This window comes from Camelus dromedarius, chromosome 9, assembly GCF_036321535.1.
Source record: "Camelus dromedarius isolate mCamDro1 chromosome 9, mCamDro1.pat, whole genome shotgun sequence".
Classification (NCBI taxonomy): Eukaryota; Metazoa; Chordata; class Mammalia; order Artiodactyla; family Camelidae; genus Camelus; species Camelus dromedarius.
The window spans coordinates 44,000,990-44,019,098 of record NC_087444.1 but is presented as its reverse complement, the minus strand read 5'-3'; the positions used below and the strand labels follow the sequence as shown (position 1 = coordinate 44,019,098).

Genomic DNA, 18,109 nt, shown 5'->3' with positions numbered 1-18,109 from the left:
CTCATGGTCATGCCGTGGCTGCCCCACCTCCCCTCCCCAGGCGGGAGGAAGAGAGGGCAAAGGGTCCTAGCCGGCTGAGCCCTGCCGTTTAACATCCCACAACTTTGACTCACATCTCATTGGCCAGAACTGGGTTCACATCCCAGGGCCACCTCTAGCTGCGTGGGGGCAGGGATACTGAACATTTCAAACCAGGCTGCCCCTCAGATAATTGGGGTTCTGCTGTATGGAATGGGGTACAGATCTTTGGTGCACCTTAGTGAGGCTGGCTTTCTGGCCACAGACAAGGCCTTCCCTAGGGCACAGGAGCACATATGACTTCTTGGTGTGGCCCCCTGAAGGACCTCCACCCTGTGGGCTGACATAGGGTTTATCCAGGAGACTGTGGGCTGTGTCACACCCTCCCCCTGCTGTGCCTTAGTGGCAGCCCTGTTCTTGCCTCTTCTGTGCCTCAGTTCCAAGTTTGGTGATGTTACCTTTTTTATTTTTTTAACTCTCTACTATGAATAATTTTCTTTAAACCAATTTACTTATTGGACTTGATAAATATATTTAAATAGGAAACGTCATAATACTACAGTGAGTCCTATAGCATTAGCATCACCAGCCAGAAAGAAAAGGTAACTCTCAGAATAAATATATGAAAAGCAAAGCAATGTTAGTAAGTTTGGGCTAAACCTGCTCCAGCCCTGACAGTGGCTCTCAGTCTGTAGCCTGCTTTGTCTTTGTCTCCAAGGGAAATTCACAAATGTCAAAGGTGTTACAGACGTGCTAGCACCAGGTGAAGGCTTTCTCCTTGATGGAAAGGAAGTTTAAGAGGGACTCACTTCCTCCCTGCATGGTCTAAATCACCTAAAACTATGGCCCAGGGATACAAGTGATCTTGGTGGCTCCTTCCCGGTCTGAAGTCGACCATTCTGAGTGCATTTATCCCTCCCGCAGAGATCCCAGCTCTAGACAGTCAGAGACACACCAGAATGGAGGTCCTGAAGGAAAAAGTGGAGGAGGAGGAGGCAGCCGAGCGGGAGGATGCGGCTGAGCGGGCCGAGAGGGGCGAGAAAATGATGAGGCTGATGGAGGTGCGGAAGGAGGAAACCACCATGACGCAGGAGATGCTCAGAGACCTGGAGAGGAAGCTGTCGGAGATTGAGGTCTCCATCCCTGAGAAGCCCTCGTGAGTGTTGGGGTGGGGGCTTCGGATCAGCAGTCTTGGCGAGGGTCAGACCAGGCCTGGGCAGAAGGAGAGCCAGGCAGAATGGTGGTTCCTGGGCTGGAAGGCAGGACCAGGACACAGGAGGTGGTTAAGAGTGAGGGCTGTGCTTTCAGACTGTCTCGTCTAAGTCCCCACTGTGCTCCTTACTAGCTAGTCATTCAACCTTTCTGTGTCTCAGTTCCCTCATCTGTTTTAAAAGGGCAGCTGCTAGGAATGATACTTCCCTCCTAGGTAGTTGTGAGGACTAAATGAGGAAGGGGGAGAGCCCATAGCAGCTAAGGAGGATGGAGGGTTCCATGTGCACCAGGCCTAGCATCACACAGACTGAAGCCACCCCTCTCGTGGACACAGGACCTTTACCAAGGACACCATTGACATCTCCAAACTGCCCCTTTCCTACAAAAGCAACACGCCTAAGGAGGAACACCTGCTGCGGGTGGCAGACAACTTCTCCCGCCAGTACAGCCTCCTGTGCCCGGACCGCGTGCCCCTCTTCCTGCACCCGCTGAACGAGTGCGAAGTGCCCGTAAGGCTGGCGGTGGAGGGCCGGAGAGCAGAGGGCGGAGGGAGGTGGGCCCAGCAAAGACCTCTTCTGGGTCAGAGCTTACATTTCAGGGGCAGCATATAAACTCAAATGCCCACGGGCCCCAGCAGGCTCTGCTGAGTCACCTCTGGGGGCAGGTGGTGGCTTGGAGCCCCTGTGCCCCACCTAAGGGGCAGCCAGACACCCAGTGTGGTCTCCAGTCCCCGAGACCAGCCCTGTCTAGGAAAAGGCAGAGAAATAAGAAAAATGGACTGGGCCTGATTGCTGGTCTCCTTCCTTCTTGCCCTATGACCCAGGGCATGTCCCTGAGTCTCTCTGGGCCCCAGATTCCCCACCTGTAGATGGAATGACAAGGGATGAATCCAGAGGTTGCAAAAATGGCAGCCCATAGGCTGACAGGGACTCACAGACCATTTTATTTGGCTCACGTGGTGACTTTTAACCTTTGTATTAGTTGCCAGCATTGGAAACTCGGCCGTTCCTGGACAGTCCCTCTTCCCCTCTTCTCTGGATCTGGCAAACCTAGGCCTGCATTTCCCCTGCAGCAATCAGCGGGGCTGCACGGGGGCGGCCCCTTAGCTTGGGGCCATGTGCAATCTGGTGCTGGTGGGATCTTGAATCCATAGGGAGACCCCAGAAGCCTGGCCCACGGGCCCCAGAGTAGCACAGCTGCCCCTCAAGGGCCCTGCAAGCACCTCGTCCCCCACACTGGGCGGTGGCGTAGAGCCAGACAGACCCAGCTCTGCTACTGACGGTGAACCTGAGCGAGTCAGTGCACCTCTCAGAGCCTCAGTTTCCTCCGCTGTCGGTGGGACCTGCCTCACAGGTTGTTGGGGCATCAGGGGGTGATGCCCAGGTCTGGTAGCACTCAGTGGGGCGGTGGTGATGGCAAGGAGGCCCTGATCACATCCCTGGCTCCGGGGACAGCACAGGCTTACTCTGGGCCTCGGCTGGAAGGGCCTTGAGGGATCCCTTCCTCTAACTCCCAAGGCACGAAGGGGGAGCCTGAGGCCCAGAGAGGCCTAGAGAGCTGCCGCCACCCCACCCCAAGGTCTCCGGCTTCCTAGGAACACCGTGGTCTCCTCCCAAGTGAAGTGCCCTCCCCCAGGGCCTGCGGTCTCTCCCTTTGCAGAAGTTCGTCAGCACAACCATCCGGCCCACACTGATGCCCTACCCTGAGCTCTACAACTGGGACACCTGCGCCCAGTTTGTCTCAGACTTCCTGGCCATGCTGCCCCTGCCTGACCCACTCAAGCCGGTAAGTGCCACCTGGGGCTGCACCCTTAGGCCATGACAGCTGGGATGGGAAGGCAGGCAGGTCAAGAGAAGGAGGCTCAGCCTGCCTCAGGCCACAGCCCCACAAGTCTGTCTGGGCAGAACACCTCATAGACCCCCTGACTGGTGGGAGCAGGCCCAGAGACAGGCAGCCACTTGCCTGAGATCGCACAGCATGCTTGGTTTCCAGGCTCCCACCTCTTTGCCTCACTTGCCTCTTTCTGCCTTCAGAGCGCTCCTTTCAAGACTTCAGGAGGTGGGAAAGGAGAGAGAAGTGAGGGCCCTGCTGCCCATGGTCCGTGGCCCCATCTTTGGGCTTCTGACCATCTCAATCTGACTCTCATTGAGAACTGAGGGAGGGAGGGAGATGGGGATAGGTCCGCGAAGGAGAATTTAAAAAGAGAGAAGTGAAGGATGGGTGTAGAAGGTGAGGGGAACGTCAGAATAAAACCATAAAAGGACCAATCAGAGAGCACCTGACCAGAAGCACCGACATCCCAGAGGGTCTTTCCCATCAGGAAGTCCCTTAGAAGTACAGGCAAATGTGGATTACACTTTCTGGAAATGGGGGTCTGTGGTTTTTGCCCCATTCTTAGCAGGCTCCCTAGGCCGACAAAGGTGACGAGCCCCGCTGGGGTCCAGCCTGCACACCGGCCGGGTGGGGAGGACAGATGGGGGCCGTGGGGCGGCTGTGCTGACCAGCCCGCTGTTTCCAGCCCTCGTACCTGTACTCCTCGACCACGGTGCTCAAGCACCAGAAGGGGAACTGCTTTGACTTCAGCACGCTGCTCTGTTCCATGCTCATTGGCGCTGGCTATGATGCCTACTGTGTCAACGGCTATGGCTCGCAGGACCTGTGCCACATGGACCTGACTCGGGAGGTGTGCCCACTCACTGTGAAGCCCAAGGAGGTACGGGCGGACTCCTGCTGTCCTTAGCATCCCGCGAGACACGCCTTCCTTAAAGTCCCTGCCCTGGCTCCATCACCAGGCAGCCCTTCAGCCTCCCCAGAGTTCATATTTCAAACCACTGGTGATTTCTCTGTCCTCAGCATCTTAACACACACAGCCCAGTTCTCCAAACTGACTGCCCCTCTCTGCTTGTTGTAACTCAGTGTCAGCTACTGTATTCCCTACTAGGTAAATTTTGTGAATGCCATAGGGCCAGTATCTTAAGCCAAACTCTTCTAAATTTACCTTATGCATTTGATAAAAATCCACAGCCATTTTTTCATATAAGGAAAAAGCAGACAAATGGACATTTAGTTCTGTCTTTTTTCCCCTCCCAGGTAAAAAGTTCCTTTTTTACCAGCAAAAAAATGTCATGCCTCCAGTAGGCAGTAGTTTTTATATATGTTGACTGAAAGTGTCATGATGACCGAAGGCTGCTGTGAATACAAGAAACACTTCTTAAGTGGATTTAATTGCAGGAATTATAAAAGCATCTCTGTGCATTTGGGAAATAGCCATACTGCAGGCAGAAAATGCTCTTCATGAACTGGATTGATTCCAGGATTCTGGGATCAAGGTCAGGCCCCCGTGGGTGTCTGCAGCTCAGGGGAGGGGATCCAGGGGCCTGGGGCATTGGCATGATGCATGGGCATCTGTTACACTGGGGTGAGCTCCTGGGGGCCCTGGGCGGTGCTCTGTTGGAGAAGGATGGGGAGGCACCAGGTGAGAGCTCTGCTCTCTCAGGCCCAGCTCCCCAAGAAAGATGGAACAAAATCTCCATCACTGCTTCTGGCTCCAAAGACCTGTGAACTCACACACAGGTCTCTTATCTCAGTCAAAATTTTAATTATGAAAATGATATCAATTGCTAACAGATGCAGAGAAGCTCTGGTTTATAAGCCACTTTCATGTCTGTTGACTTGATTGCTTCTCTCACTAGTGCCCTGTGGCAGGTGGTATCACTCCTCTTTTACAGGTGAGTGTGTCAGTATGAAGTAGTTTTTGTGACCAAAGTCACGTAGCTGATAAATGGCCTGGGGACTAAGGCCAGGGCTCTCTCACTCTAAATTTCATGGAAATTTGCTATTTCTCCCTCTTAACTGTGCCAGACCCCCTTCCACAGCCTCTGTGGTGTTCCTTCCTGGACATATTTCTTGCGACCTAGTACATATTTGTACACACACACACACACACATACACACACACACACACGCTTGGGGCTCCAGGAGCTGCTGCGAGGGGCATGTCTGTTCCGGGCCACTGATCCGTTCTCTCTGATTGGGGGACAGACAGTCCAGGAGGAGGAAAAGGCACCACCTAAGAAGTACGCCATCAAGCCGCCCAGGGACCTGAGCAGCAGGTTTGAGCAGGAACAGGAGATGAAGAGGCAGGAGGAGATCAAGGCTGCGGAGGAGAAGCGGCGGAGGCAGGAGGAGGAGCGCCTCATGGTGGGTCTGCCATCCTCAGCCCTCAGCCCTCAGCCCTGGAGCTCTGCTCCGAAGGAGGAGCTGCTGGAATGGGGAACAGACATAGGTCATGAAAGGATGTGTTTATGGAGCCCCAGGCCCAAATCCCCTCCTCCATCCATCAACCACCCTCCATCTCTGCCTGGCCACATGGGAATCTCCCAGTGCTGGGCCGCCAGCTTCCGATGATAGATTTCTAACGTCAGAGAGCTCTGCTGCCTGGGCGGCTTATTCTGTGCTGTGTAGCTCTCGTTCCAGACTCTCACTGAAGACTTACCTACATACACTCTACGTCTGTCCTCCCATCTCTCCTTGCATCTGTCCACACTCTTCATCCCTCTCACCTTCTTTTCCTCCTTCCCTTCTTCCCTTTCCCTCCACATATTATTTACTGAGGGTCTCTGCTGGTCCGGGCCCTGGGGATGCAATAATGAACATGGCACAGTGACCCTTTTCCCAGAGGGATGCAGATGAGGAAGCCTTATGTCATCCCTCTACCTTTCTTTGGATGAAATCTCACCCAGAATAACAACACAGAAAGCCAGTCAACCCAGATACCCTAGCACTCCAAAAGGCTGAGTTTGTAAACCACAGATCGAGTCAGATCCTCCCATTTTATCTATAAGAAAACGGGTTCAGAGGTGAGGTGATGTCCTCAAGGTCACGAAGCCAGCCAGTAGTGCAGTCTGGATCAGAACTCAGCTCTCCTGCCAGTTCCCCAGCTCCAGGAGATGTTTGGGCCCCGAGGGCCCCCCTCCCATCCATCTAGCTCATAGTCCCCCACCTTTCCTGTGCAGGAGGTGGACAGTGCGAAGACCGACCCCCTGCATGGCCTGCGGGTGCACTCCTGGGTCCTGGTGTTGTCGGGGAAACGCGAGGTGCCCGAGAGCTTTTTCATCGACCCGTTCACTGCTCGCAGCTACAGCACCCAGGACGACAACTTCCTGGGAATCGAGAGCCTCTGGAACCACAAGAACTACTGGATCAACATGCAGGACTGTTGGAACTGCTGCAAGGTGTGGGGTCAGGGCTGGGCAGATGTGGCAGGCACAGCGGGGGAAGGCGGGAGTGACCTGTGGGGAGGGTGGCCCCCAGGCCAGGAGGGCTTTTGGACTTTCCCTATAGCTGAGTCCCTGGGTCCCACTCCTTTGCCCATACATAACCATTCCAATATGATTATTGTGTTCTTTTGGTTTGTGTATCTTTATAAAATGTAGATTGTTAGGTCATTTGATTTTTTTAAAAACATCGTATTGAAGTGCAACATACATGCAGAAAAGCGCACTCATCCTAATGCACAGCTCAGTGACTCTCCATGCATTTATACGTATAAAAAACTCAGTGCCACTTAATGTGAGTTAAAAATATGTGCACACATTTAGGGGAAGGTCGTAACTGGATACTAGAGCATTTTCTGGGGGTGTGGACAATATTCTATTTCTCCATCTGGGGCAGGGAGCCAGGGAGCACCCAATTTATGGAAATTCATTGAGATGTACCCCAGTCAAAAGAGAGAGAGTCTCCAGGTACCAAGTCCTGTACTCTTTTGTTATTTCCAAGTTCCTCCATTTCCAGCCAGGCCAGTTTCCCAAAGGTAGATCCTGGGCTCCTCGCCCCCATACTGAAGTGACCCTGTCCCAGGGTCTGTTGTTGCCCCGACATGGGAGGCGGGCAGAGTTGATGCACGTGCTCTGGTGCATCTGCCTTCAGTGAAGGAGACACACCTACCCCCAGCCTCCCTTAGCCACCCACTCCAGGGTTGCTCAGTCCTCACCGACTTCGCAGGGTTGTGGCAAATAACATTCGGTAGATGTTTAGAATAGTCCTTTGCTCTTCGGTAAAGGTTAGCTGCTGCTACTCTCATTTTACCGAAAGAACTTCTGCACCACACAGATGGGGCAGAGCTGGGACTGCCCTCCCCCAAAGCCCACGCTCCTAGCCGCCAGGGTGGTCAGAGCGCTCTGAAGGATAACGGCCCTCCTTTGCCCCTCTTCCAGGAGGAAGGTCCTTCAGCCTCCCCTCAGCACACCCTGCACCAGTGCCAGGTGGAGGAAATTTACACTGGGGATAATAAAAGTTATGAGATGAAGATAGAAGGGTGGCCCAGTGGGAAAGGGAGGTTTGGCAGGCAGTACCACACCACCGAGTGAGGCTGAGAAAGAGATCGGGACACTGGCTGTCACTTTTACTGCCCAGTGAGCACGGGAGCGGCTGCTTTGTTCCTTCAGAGAACCTTGAAATGGCCTTGGTGGGGGGAGCGATGGCGAGGCACCCCACAGAGACGGCGAGGCACCCCACAGAGACAGCAAGACACCCCAGGCTCCTGGGACATGGCAGTTGTCCATTAGTTTATGCCTTTTCTATAGAAATAGAATTTTAAGATAAAGCAGCAAAATATCTAACTACTGCTTACTGCTTACTGCTTATAAAAGTGGCAGAATGAGGGGCACAATTTAAAGAAATTCAAGCATCTGTATCATTTGATTCCTCTCCACAAAGTCTGGACTATTGGCTGTTAAATCTACAAGCAGTTCTTTCCCTCCCTACCTCTCCCCCTGCATGTCCCCCTCTTCTCTCCCCCCACCTCCCAGCTGGAGCCCTCCAGGACTCAGACAGGACAGTGAGGACTAGGATTAGGGCCAGTGTCTGCAGCAGGGAGTTGGGGTTCATGCTGAAACTCCTCGTGAGCAGCTGTGCTTAAGGCTTTAAGTTCCCTCTGATTCTGGGGACGTTGGGGCTGGGGAGAGGGGCACATCACCGGGGGAAGTATGTTGGAATATGGTGCCCCCTACCTGCTGGGAGTTATCTGGCGGGTGAGCCTAGGCTCAGGTGGGCTGGGATGAGAAGAGGTGGAGGGCCTGTACCACGGAAGAGAAAGTCCCACTTCCCTCTTTTGATTGCCTGCCTAGTTCCGGTCTCACCAGCCTGGGGTAAGAACCATGAGGAAGTCTCTTTTCCCAAACCTGCCATTTCCCCCTCCTGTAAAATCTCACTGGCTTGTGTTTGCTGTAAGCCCTGCCGAGGGTGCCCCCCTCCCCGGCCCTGACAATGCAGAACAACCTCCATTTCCAGGCCCGTACCAGGCCAGAGAGTTTCCAAGCCTCTCACAGAGACCAACACGGAAAGGGAGTTCCAGCCCCCTCAGGGCCTCAGTCTCCGTGTGGGGATGAGGAGGGCAGGTGTGGACTTTCGGAGGCGGCCTGGAGCCATCTTCTGCCCCCGTGAGACGTGGGCCTGGGTCCCTTCTCCACCCTGGGCGTGGCTGTTTCCCACCCTCCATGGAGCAGGAGCGGGTGCAGCAGCTGTGGGCTGCTCTCAGCCATCCCCTCCTCCATCAGGACTTGATCTTTGACCTGGGAGATCCTGTGATGTGGGAGTACCTGCTCTTGGGGACTGACAAGCCTCTCCTGTCCCCAGCTGAGGAGGAGGACAACGGGGCGAACGACGACGATGACGTGGAAAATCTGGTGAGTCTCAGGGCGTGGGGGACTGGGTAGGGAGCAGAGGGCACTCGACACTCTGCCTTGCTTCAGGCCAGCCTGACACGTGTCCCCACCACATGTACGTGTTTGAGAGTCTGGATAGACCAATTACAGATTCCTCAAAGTAGAAGGGCCTGGAACATGCCCTCATTTTACAGATAGGCAGACTGAGCCCAGACAGGTCTGGGGACCTGCCCAGGACCCCCAGAGGGTAGGCGAGGGCTAGGCCTTGCATTCAGGCCTCCTGTCCCACACACAGTCCACCCCATTCAGGGGCTGCCCTGCGCCTGGAGCACGGCCCTTGGAGTAGGGTGATAAGACCCTCTCCACAAGCCTGAGGAACCCCAGGGCCAGCCATTCCTCACTTCCAGGCCTTCATGCACGGCCACCACGATCCGCACACACACTTCCAGGCCTTTCTTGTCTGTCCCATCAGCCCTTCTGATTTTGGCCTGGGGCCTTCCCCAAGTCATCCACGTCTCTTCTGTGGTCTCCTTATCAGGGGCCTCCCAGGCAGGTCTGCACGAGGCCCTTGCATGGAGGTCGGGGCCCAGAGGCCTTAGCCACTGGCTATGACATTTTGGGTAAACTTCCTAATTGCTGGAAGCTTCGGTTTCATTGTCTGTATATAGAAGGAAGAAGCGGGGTCAGTTATAGTCATGGTAGTAATAATTGGTGTCCTAACCCGCTAGAGTTGCCATAACAAAGTATCACAAAGTGAGTGGCTTGAACAATAGAAATGTATTTTCTCACAGTTCTGGAGACTGGGAGCCAGGGTGTGGGCAGGCTTGGTTCCTCCTGAGGCCTCTCTCCTTGGCTGGGTAGATGGCGCCCTCCCCGTGTCATCACCAGGTCTTCCCTCTGTATGTGTCTGTGTCCTACTCTCCTCTTCTTATAAGGACGCCAGTCATGTGGATTATGGCCCACCCTAATTACTTCATTTTAACTTAATTAGCTCTTGAAAGATCCTGTCTCCAAATACAGTCACAGTCTAGGCTACTGGGTGTTAAAGACATATGAATCTGCAGGGGGCGCAATTCAGCCCATAACAGTAGGTCACGCTCGTACAGCCCTTTCTAAATGCCAGTAGGTGCTTAACTTGAATTAACTTGTCTAAATCTTCACAACCACCTGGCGAGGATTATCATCCCACTTCAGTGATAGGAAGGCACACACAGAAGGGTGAAGTAACTTACCAAAGTGACATAGTCAGTAACAGAGTTGGGATTTGAACCTGGGATTTGAGTCTGGGCTCTCAAAGGCGACTCTGTTCTATGTTGTGGGGACTGCTTGAGGACAAAATGAGACCATATGTGTGATAGGCTTGGCACAGCTGTGTAGACCCACCTGGAAATGGTGGGTCTTCCTTTTCTGGAGACCAGAGACTCCCGTGTAATAAATCCTGGGGCAGTACCGCCCCCTGCTGGTCTCAAAATGTGACCAGATTAGGCGAGCAGGCATCAGTGGTCTGAGCAATTTGGTGGGGAGAAAAGTTTTACATTGAGAAAATCTTATCCAAGTTTCTGTGGTTATAGCCTACCCCGAGGACCATTTGTCTAGACCAGGCCTTACTTTCCCGATGGGGAAACTAAGGCTCAAAGATAGGGAAAATAAAACAGTAAAAGCAGCCAGGCAGTGTCCCAAGCCCTTATGTGCATTTATCAGTTAATCCTCCCAAGGGGTCCAGTGTATATATAGGGAACCGAGGCTCAGAGCGTTTAAGGGACTTGCCTAGGACGCTCCGCTGGTGTTGGATGGAGGTTGGGGCGTGGACCCACCTGACTCCAGAAGCCTATCTTTTAACAAAGAGCCTGGGGCTTTGCCTGTGCCTCTGTTGACAGAGGGAAGGCGTGGCATGTGGGGCAGCAGCGATGCTGTCCTTGCCAGGTAGGTACTTGGGAGGAGCTGACTCCTCTTCTTCCACTCTGTCTTGGGTCAAGCCAGGTCAGAACTGCTCATGACCTCTGGCTCCCCTGGGGACCTAACGAGCCACCCTGCCTTGGCCCTGGGGGCCACAGAGGCTCTGACCACAACTCCTGCTCCAAGGCCAAGCCCTAACCAGAAACACTGGCCCCAACCTCACCTCTGCAACAGGGCAAGGAGGACGAGGATAAGAGCTTCGACATGCCGAACTCGTGGGTGGAGCAGATTGAGATTTCCCCAGAAGGTACTGCGTGTTTGTGTTCACTGGTTCCCAAGCCTCTGGGGACGTCTACAGCAACAACTAGGCAGGGGGATGTCAGTAGAGGCTACCGCGGCCCCTCATTTCCACCCCACCCCTGCTTTCTGCTGCACCCTGTTCATTTCTTCCTTCCCAACACACTCAGCTTTGCAGCCGAGGCCTGACCTGTTTGGCAAACAGGAGGGGGCTCAGTTAGCACACCCTGGATGATGGAATATGTCAGGTGATGGAGGACCAAGGACACAGCCCTTCCCCTCCCTCATCCCACCCTCCCTGGAGGAGGCCATGCACAGTCCCCAGAAGGCACAGGGGTATCAGAACCAAAAGGGGGCAGACAGGAGGACAGGCATGCTCTTGCCCCATGCCAGCCTCTGCTGGCTGCTGAAGTTCCCATCGGAGAGGGCCTAGGCCATCCCAACAAGATGGTAAGGGCTACAGAGGGTATCATGGGAAGCCAGGGGGCTGGAGGCTGGGGGGCGGGTGGGCAGAAAGGGCTTCCTGGAAGAGGGGTCATCTGAGCTAAATTTTGAGGAATCAGAAGTCAGTCCAGTAAGGACATGAGGGGATGGTGCTTTCAGCAAAATCCTGGCAGCGAGTGTGTGGTGTGGCAGGGCGCAGATCCTCTGGTCAGACTCAACCTGAGATCTCCTCCAGGGCAGGAGCTGCCCCGGGTGACTCTTCTCCTCTGCCTCCCTGGAGCGGGCTTGGGGGCTGGAGGAGCTTAGCAGACAGCACAGTGGGCAGAGGCTGATGAGTGGCTGGTGGGGCTGGCCCTCCCTTCCCCCAACCTGGGGAAGAAGGACCCCAGCCCACTCTGTGTCCGCAGTGTTCGAGACCCGCTGTCCGAATGGGAAGAAGGTGATACAGTATAAGAAGGCGAAGCTGGAGAAGTGGGCCCCATACCTCAACAACAATGGCCTTGTGTGCCGCCTCACCACCTATGAGGACTTGGAGTGTAAGGGGGCGGCCCTGGCTGTGGGGAGCCAGGGTGCCGAGGCCCCTGACATGCTGTGGGACCTTGGTCATGTCACTGTCTCTTGGTGTGAGCGTGGGCCCTGCTGGCCTTTGTGTGCTGGGAATGTGAGAAGGAGGCTGGGGGAGATGGCCTGGCTGCAGCTAGCACTGATCGGACCCCACAGGTACCAAGACTTTGGAGATAAAGGAGTGGTACCAGAACCGGGAAGACATGCTGGAGCTGAAGCACATAAATAAGACCACGGGCCTGAATATTGACTACTTCAAGCCGGGCCACCCCCAGGCTCTGCGTGGTGCGTGGACCCCATTTCCAGGCCAGCTAGGAGCAGGGTGGGGGTCTTATGTGCTCCTTAGAGCAGCCTCCATGCAGCTGGCATATGGTGGGAGGGACCAGTATCCATGTATTGACAGGGTTCTTGGGTGGCAAGCAACAGAAATGGCCCCTGCCTCCTTAAGCAAAGCAGATGTGGGGGGGATTGGGAGAAGCACAGAAAATCCAAGGAAATGTGACAGATGTTCCTCCAGGAAAGTCAAGGCAGGGCGACAGCTTATGCTGTGGTTGGGATTGGGGGCCACATTTACAGGAGGTTAGGATGATGAGCAAGTAAACCAACAAGGGCAATGCAGAGGGCAGAAGTGTGGGAAGTGTGGACATGGCCATGAGTCCAGGAAGCTGGAAAGGGAGAGAAGGACATGTCTTGGGAAGGGATTAACAACCCTAACCAAGAACACACAAAAGAAAAATATATGGTCAATGGACATCTAAGAACATGACCAACCTAATTTGATGGTTGAAAAAAAAAGACAAGAAACTGAATCAGTAATGGACTGTCTCATAACCATTATGTTGGCAAAGATGAAAAATTGGTCCTACCAGGTGTGAGCAAAGTGTGCAAAGCAACAGACAGACAGTCACTCCCTGTCACTACTGTAGGACAGCAAATTGGCACTACTTTTCTGGAGGGCAGTTGAGCAAAATAAAAATAGCTGTAAAATATGTAGGCCTGTGACCAGCAGCTCTACTGCTAAGAATTTGTTCTGAGCAAATAACAGGCAGAAACAAAAAGTGCACAATGCCGATGTTCATTATGGTGTTTATAATAATGAAAAAGTTGGAAGCAGCCTAAATAGCTAGCACTAGGGGATTGGTTACATGCCTAATGCTTCTCCCTGGGGCCTGGGGTCAGGTTATCAAGCCAGTGGCCAGAGCTCCTGGTGCTCACCCAGCTGTCTCCCCGCCCCCCTACAGTGCACTCATACACGTCCATGCAACCCGAGATGGACCGCGTCATGGAGTTTTACGAAAAGGCCCGCGTGGACGGCCTGATCAAACGGGAGGAGACGCCCAAGACGATGACGGAGTACTATCAAGGACGGCCCGACTTCCTCTCCTACCGCCACATCAATTTTGGGCCCCGGGTCAAGAAGTTGGTTCTGAACAGCGCAGAGTCCAATCCCCGGCCCGTGGTGGTAAGCCCTCGCTGGGCCTGGGGACAGGGTGCCCACCCTCTCTGGCAGGCGAGGGTTCCTGGTGGAGGGGAAGAGCCCTAACTCTGGCTTCTTTACTGAGCGACCTTTCCCGTTTGACCAAACACAAGATCCTGGGGCTGTCTGATGCCAGACTGTGCCCTCAGCCACTGGGCCAGGGAGGTATTATTTCCTTACTGTTATAAAAAATACACACTTGTATCTAAACATTCAGAAAATATGTAAAAGAGAAAGGTAAAAATATCTCAGAATGGTATCTCTCAGATATTACCACATATTAGTAGGTTTGGTGTTGGCAGTCTTTTCTAACTTAACCAAGCAGTGTGTGTGTGTGTGTGTGTGTGCGTCTGTGTGTGAGTGTGAGGTGTGTGCGTAGGTAGAATTCCTGTATCAACCCTCTTAAATTTAAATTGTGCCATTTTTTCCCCATATCATTACAAATTATTTGACACCCATGTTTAATGTCTGAATACCAAAAACGCTCTTTCTAGCAGTAAGAGATGTCCAGTGATAGAGCAGGCTACCTGGAGAGGTAGTGAGCTTTCCATCGCTGGAGGTGGGCAAGCAGAGTCTTGTGGGGGAAGCTAGAGAAGAAATCCAGCATCATACAGGGCTGGAGCAGCCTGGCACTGAGCACCGCTGGGCCTTGTGAGCCATTGTCTGGCTGGGAGGGGCTGTTTCGCATGAACCTACAAATGACCCCAGACCCCAGTGTCCCTGAGCGTCTTTTGCTCCTGCCCTCATGGCAGACACAGAAACCCCCTTTCCCACCTCCCATCCTACGCATGTGCCGGCCTCCCAGAAAATCATAGAGCGGTTCTTCCGCAACCCCGCGAAGCCTGCGGATGAGGACGTGGCGGAGCGCGTGTTTCTGATCTTGGATGAGCGCATCCAGCTGCGCTATCACTGCCGCGAGGACCACATTACAGCCTCCAAGCGTGAGTTCCTGCGGCGCACAGAGGTGGACAGCAAGGGCAACAAGATCATCATGACACCTGACATGTGCATCAGCTTCGAGGTGGGCCTGGGGGCAGTGGCTGGCAGGGACAGGCCAGGGTCGGGTGAGGAGAGCGCCCTAGGGCCCTCTGTCCTGCCCTAGCAACTTGGGAGAACTGGGATGGAAAGTCCTGGTTCTCAGCCTGGAAATTCACTTCTGCCCTGTGGGAAAATGAAGAACTCCCGTCTGGGGACGCTTCTCTTTGAGCTCCTCTGAAAATCTCCTTTTCCACCAAGAAAGACAACCCAGCAGGCCAAGACACCTCCTCATTGTCCCCACCCCTCTGCCCTAGGCAGAGCAGATGCTGGTACCGAGGCTGGAGGAGAAGATCTCACAACCTCCACAGGGCTGGCTTTCTTAGTTCAAATTCTCACTCTCTTGACACATTCTGTAGCCCCTCTGAGTCTCCAGTTCCTCTTCTATTATTAGCTATGTTTTTATAGATGATCAAACAGGCTCAGAGAGGTTAAGCAACTTGCTGGAGGTCACACAGCTAGAAAATGGCAGGAGAATATTTGAACCCTAGAAGTCTGGCTCCAGAACCTGCCCACAGCCCTAGCCACTGCTGCTTCTTGGTGTCACTATGGTGGTTATTCCAGGTGGAGCCCATGGAGCACACCAAGAAGCTTCTCTACCAGTACGAGGCCATGATGAAGCTGAAGAATGAAGAAAAGTTGTCCAGACATCAGGCCTGGGAGTCAGAGCTGGAGGTCAGGACCCATGGAAGAGTGGGCAGATGCGAGGTGGCAGGGGTGGAGGGTGTCTCCACCATGTCTGCCCCCACTTCCCAATTCAGGTGCTGGAGATCCTGAAGCTTCGGGAGGAAGAGGAGGAGGCGCATGTGCTGACCACCTCCATCTATGACACCAAGCGCAACGAGAAGAGCAAGGAGTATCGGGAGGCCATGGTGAGCTTGCTCCCTGGCCTGGGCCCTGGCCTTCCCTCTGCACCCCCTACCCCCAACCCCAGCCTCCAAGGGGCTGAGGAAGATCAGGGATTCTGCAGGGAAGCCTTTATAGGGGATGAAATTATTGCTACCATAGTGGTTATCCTGGCTGCTGAGCTGACCATTTCCATAGATGACCCCAAAGAGCACTCAGGATCCAGGCCAGGATGCCCCACCTCCAGGGGCTTTGGCCAAGCTAAGACCTCTACTGCATAAGAATGGAATCTATGCACCCACCTCCACTTTGGGCTCCCCAGAGGTAATGACCTGGGCCAGTAGCCCCAGCCAGCTGACTCTGGTCAAAGGCCTGAGTTCTCCGGCCCCTGCGCACAAGACATTCACATTACCTGCTCAGGTTGTAAGACCCTGTTTGGTTTTCAAGGCCAGCTTCTAAATCCCCTTCACCAACCAGATGGATATTTCTAAAAATAGATTGAGGTTGGTGAGACAGGACTCTGCAGCAGATGTCTGGTTTTCAGATTCCCAGGGGTGGGCATCAGCCCCCACATCCGGAACTTCACTGGCCCCTGTCTGCCAACGCAGGATGTGAGGCCCCAGGGTGGAAGAGAAAAAAGGGACTTAATAGCAGTTTTTGATTTAACACCATTTATTCACTAACAGTTTTTGATCACCACCATTTATTACTATTTCTTGAGCAAGCACCTAAGTGTTAGGTGTGTGCTGGGGCTCCGGTAGAGAGAGCTGAATTCACATAAGACATGAGAGATGGCTGTTACCAATAATCGTGGCTACAAGACACAGCACAGGCCCCTAAGGCCTCAGTCCCAGAGGCGTCAAGCACTTCAGGATTTGAGGCCTGGTTTTGTGCTGTCACATGTTGATGAAGAGCTGGTTGGGAGGTGTCTGCAGCCCCTTCTGTTCCAGCTGACCCCTCCCCCATCTCCATAGGAGCGTGTGATGCACGAGGAGCACCTGCGGCAGGTGGAGGCCCAGCTGGACTACCTGGCCCCGTTCCTGGCACAGCTCCCGCCAGGAGAGAAGCTGACGCGCTGGCAGGCTGTGCGCCTCAAGGACGAGTGCCTCAGCGATTTCAAGCAGCGGCTTATCAACAAGGCCAACCTCATCCAGGCCCGGTTTGAGAAGGTACAGCCAGGGCCACGGCAGGAGACGGGACGTCAGCATCCTCAAGCAGAAAATGGGCCCAAGGCTGTTTTCTTAGCATCCCACAGACTTGTGAGGGGCTATGAGGGGGGATGAGTATGTCATTGCTTAGAGTGTCCAAATGACCAAGTTGTCCTTCCTCACACTTGTTCATTGGATTTAAGAACGGATGGAGGGATGGACGGAGGAATAGGGAGAATGGATGGGGGGAGGGAGCGATGGGTGGATGGGTGGATGGATGGATGGAGCATAACAACTTCTAGTCCTTCACCCATTTCTGTTGGTCAGGTGCACACCATGTAGTTCCCAAGCATTATCTCATTTAATCTTCACAAAGAGCTCTATGGTGGAGTGGGTGTGTGTGTACATTTTTCAGACAATTGGAAGCTCTGAAAATGTACCTTGTCCACAGCCACATAGCTGTCTCAGTCTAGACTCCTGCTCTGACCTCATGGACATATTTCTCTAAACCTGACCCCAGTGGCTCCCTCAAAAACATTTTGTGACCCCTGCCTCTGCTCCTCTGGCTTCTGTGGGTAGGGGTAGTGGGGCTGACCCTTGTGGGGCTGACTGATGAGTGGGATTTCAGCCTGCAGCTTGGGTAGGAATCAGCCCTCATCAACCCTCCTGCTCTCCCATCCCCATGCTTGCAGGAGACCCAGGAGCTGCAGAAGCAGCAGCAGTGGTATCAGGAGAACCAGGTGACCCTGACACCCGAGGATGAAGACCTGTACCTGAGTTACTGCTCTCAGGCCATGTTCCGCATCCGCATCCTGGAGCAGCGGCTCAATCGGTGAGCCAGAGACGACCACTAGGAGGTTAGAGCACCAGCTTTGTAACCCCTCACCACCTGTTGTTCCTTCCTCTGATTTCAGACACAAGGAGCTGGCCCCACTGAAGTACTTGGCTCTGGAGGAAAAGCTCTACAAGGACCCACGCCTGGTGGAGTTACTGAAGGTCTTTGTTTGATGCTCCTCACCCCCCAGTCTTTGGTCCTCTGATGCTCCTCCTGAGGCCTTGGTGAAGCTGCCAGAAACAGAAACCTCCCCCAGTGCCTGGCCCCTGTGCTCCCAACACTCAGGTAATGGCCATCTACTCAGGCACCTGGCCTCACTGCCACACCACCTCCCTGAAGCTCTGTCTGTTCCTGCTTCTTATGATTTTCCTGTTAATAAACATACCTGTAACTTGCCATTGGTACCTCATGTTTCACAGGCTCCAGCACCAGCCTTTTTCTCCTTCCCTCCTTTATCTATGGCCTGGGACCACCTTTACAAGTCTTACCTAATTTGATACAACAATACTATCCTCATTTCACAGATGGCTAATTAGTGGCTGATAAGGAGAGGAGCTGGGATTAAGTCCCTTGCAGTCTAGCATCATGACCCCCAAGCTCTGGGGCACAAACCTGGGGCCTGCCATTCCCACTTTGTGAGCTGGGCCACCCTAAGCCATGGAGGGGGGATAGG

The 18,109-nt window shown here is 53.8% G+C and overlaps 1 protein-coding gene across 1 annotated transcript; it reads left to right on the top strand.

The window, feature by feature from the left end:
• The first annotated feature begins 947 nt into the window (after positions 1-947).
• DRC7 (dynein regulatory complex subunit 7) lies at positions 948-17,832 on the top strand. Its single transcript, XM_031458364.2, has 17 exons — positions 948-1,174; positions 1,565-1,739; positions 2,890-3,015; positions 3,749-3,943; positions 5,272-5,430; positions 6,246-6,464; positions 8,787-8,915; positions 11,025-11,097; positions 11,939-12,067; positions 12,252-12,380; positions 13,337-13,557; positions 14,378-14,593; positions 15,172-15,282; positions 15,369-15,479; positions 16,428-16,622; positions 17,294-17,433; positions 17,516-17,832. The coding sequence occupies exons 1-17, from the start codon at positions 978-980 to the stop codon at positions 17,607-17,609; spliced, it is 2,619 nt and encodes an 872-aa protein (XP_031314224.2). The 5' UTR covers positions 948-977; the 3' UTR covers positions 17,610-17,832.
• Positions 17,833-18,109: the final 277 nt, after the last annotated feature.

Coding starts and splice junctions, on each gene's coding strand:
- DRC7 (XM_031458364.2), top strand. CDS start 978: ATGGAGGTCCTGAAGGAAAAAGTGGAGGAGGAGGAGGCAGCCGAGCGG. Junction 1,740..2,889: donor TGAACGAGTGCGAAGTGCCC/GTAAGGCTGGCG, acceptor CTCCCTTTGCAG/AAGTTCGTCAGCACAACCAT. Junction 13,558..14,377: donor CCAATCCCCGGCCCGTGGTG/GTAAGCCCTCGC, acceptor CCGGCCTCCCAG/AAAATCATAGAGCGGTTCTT.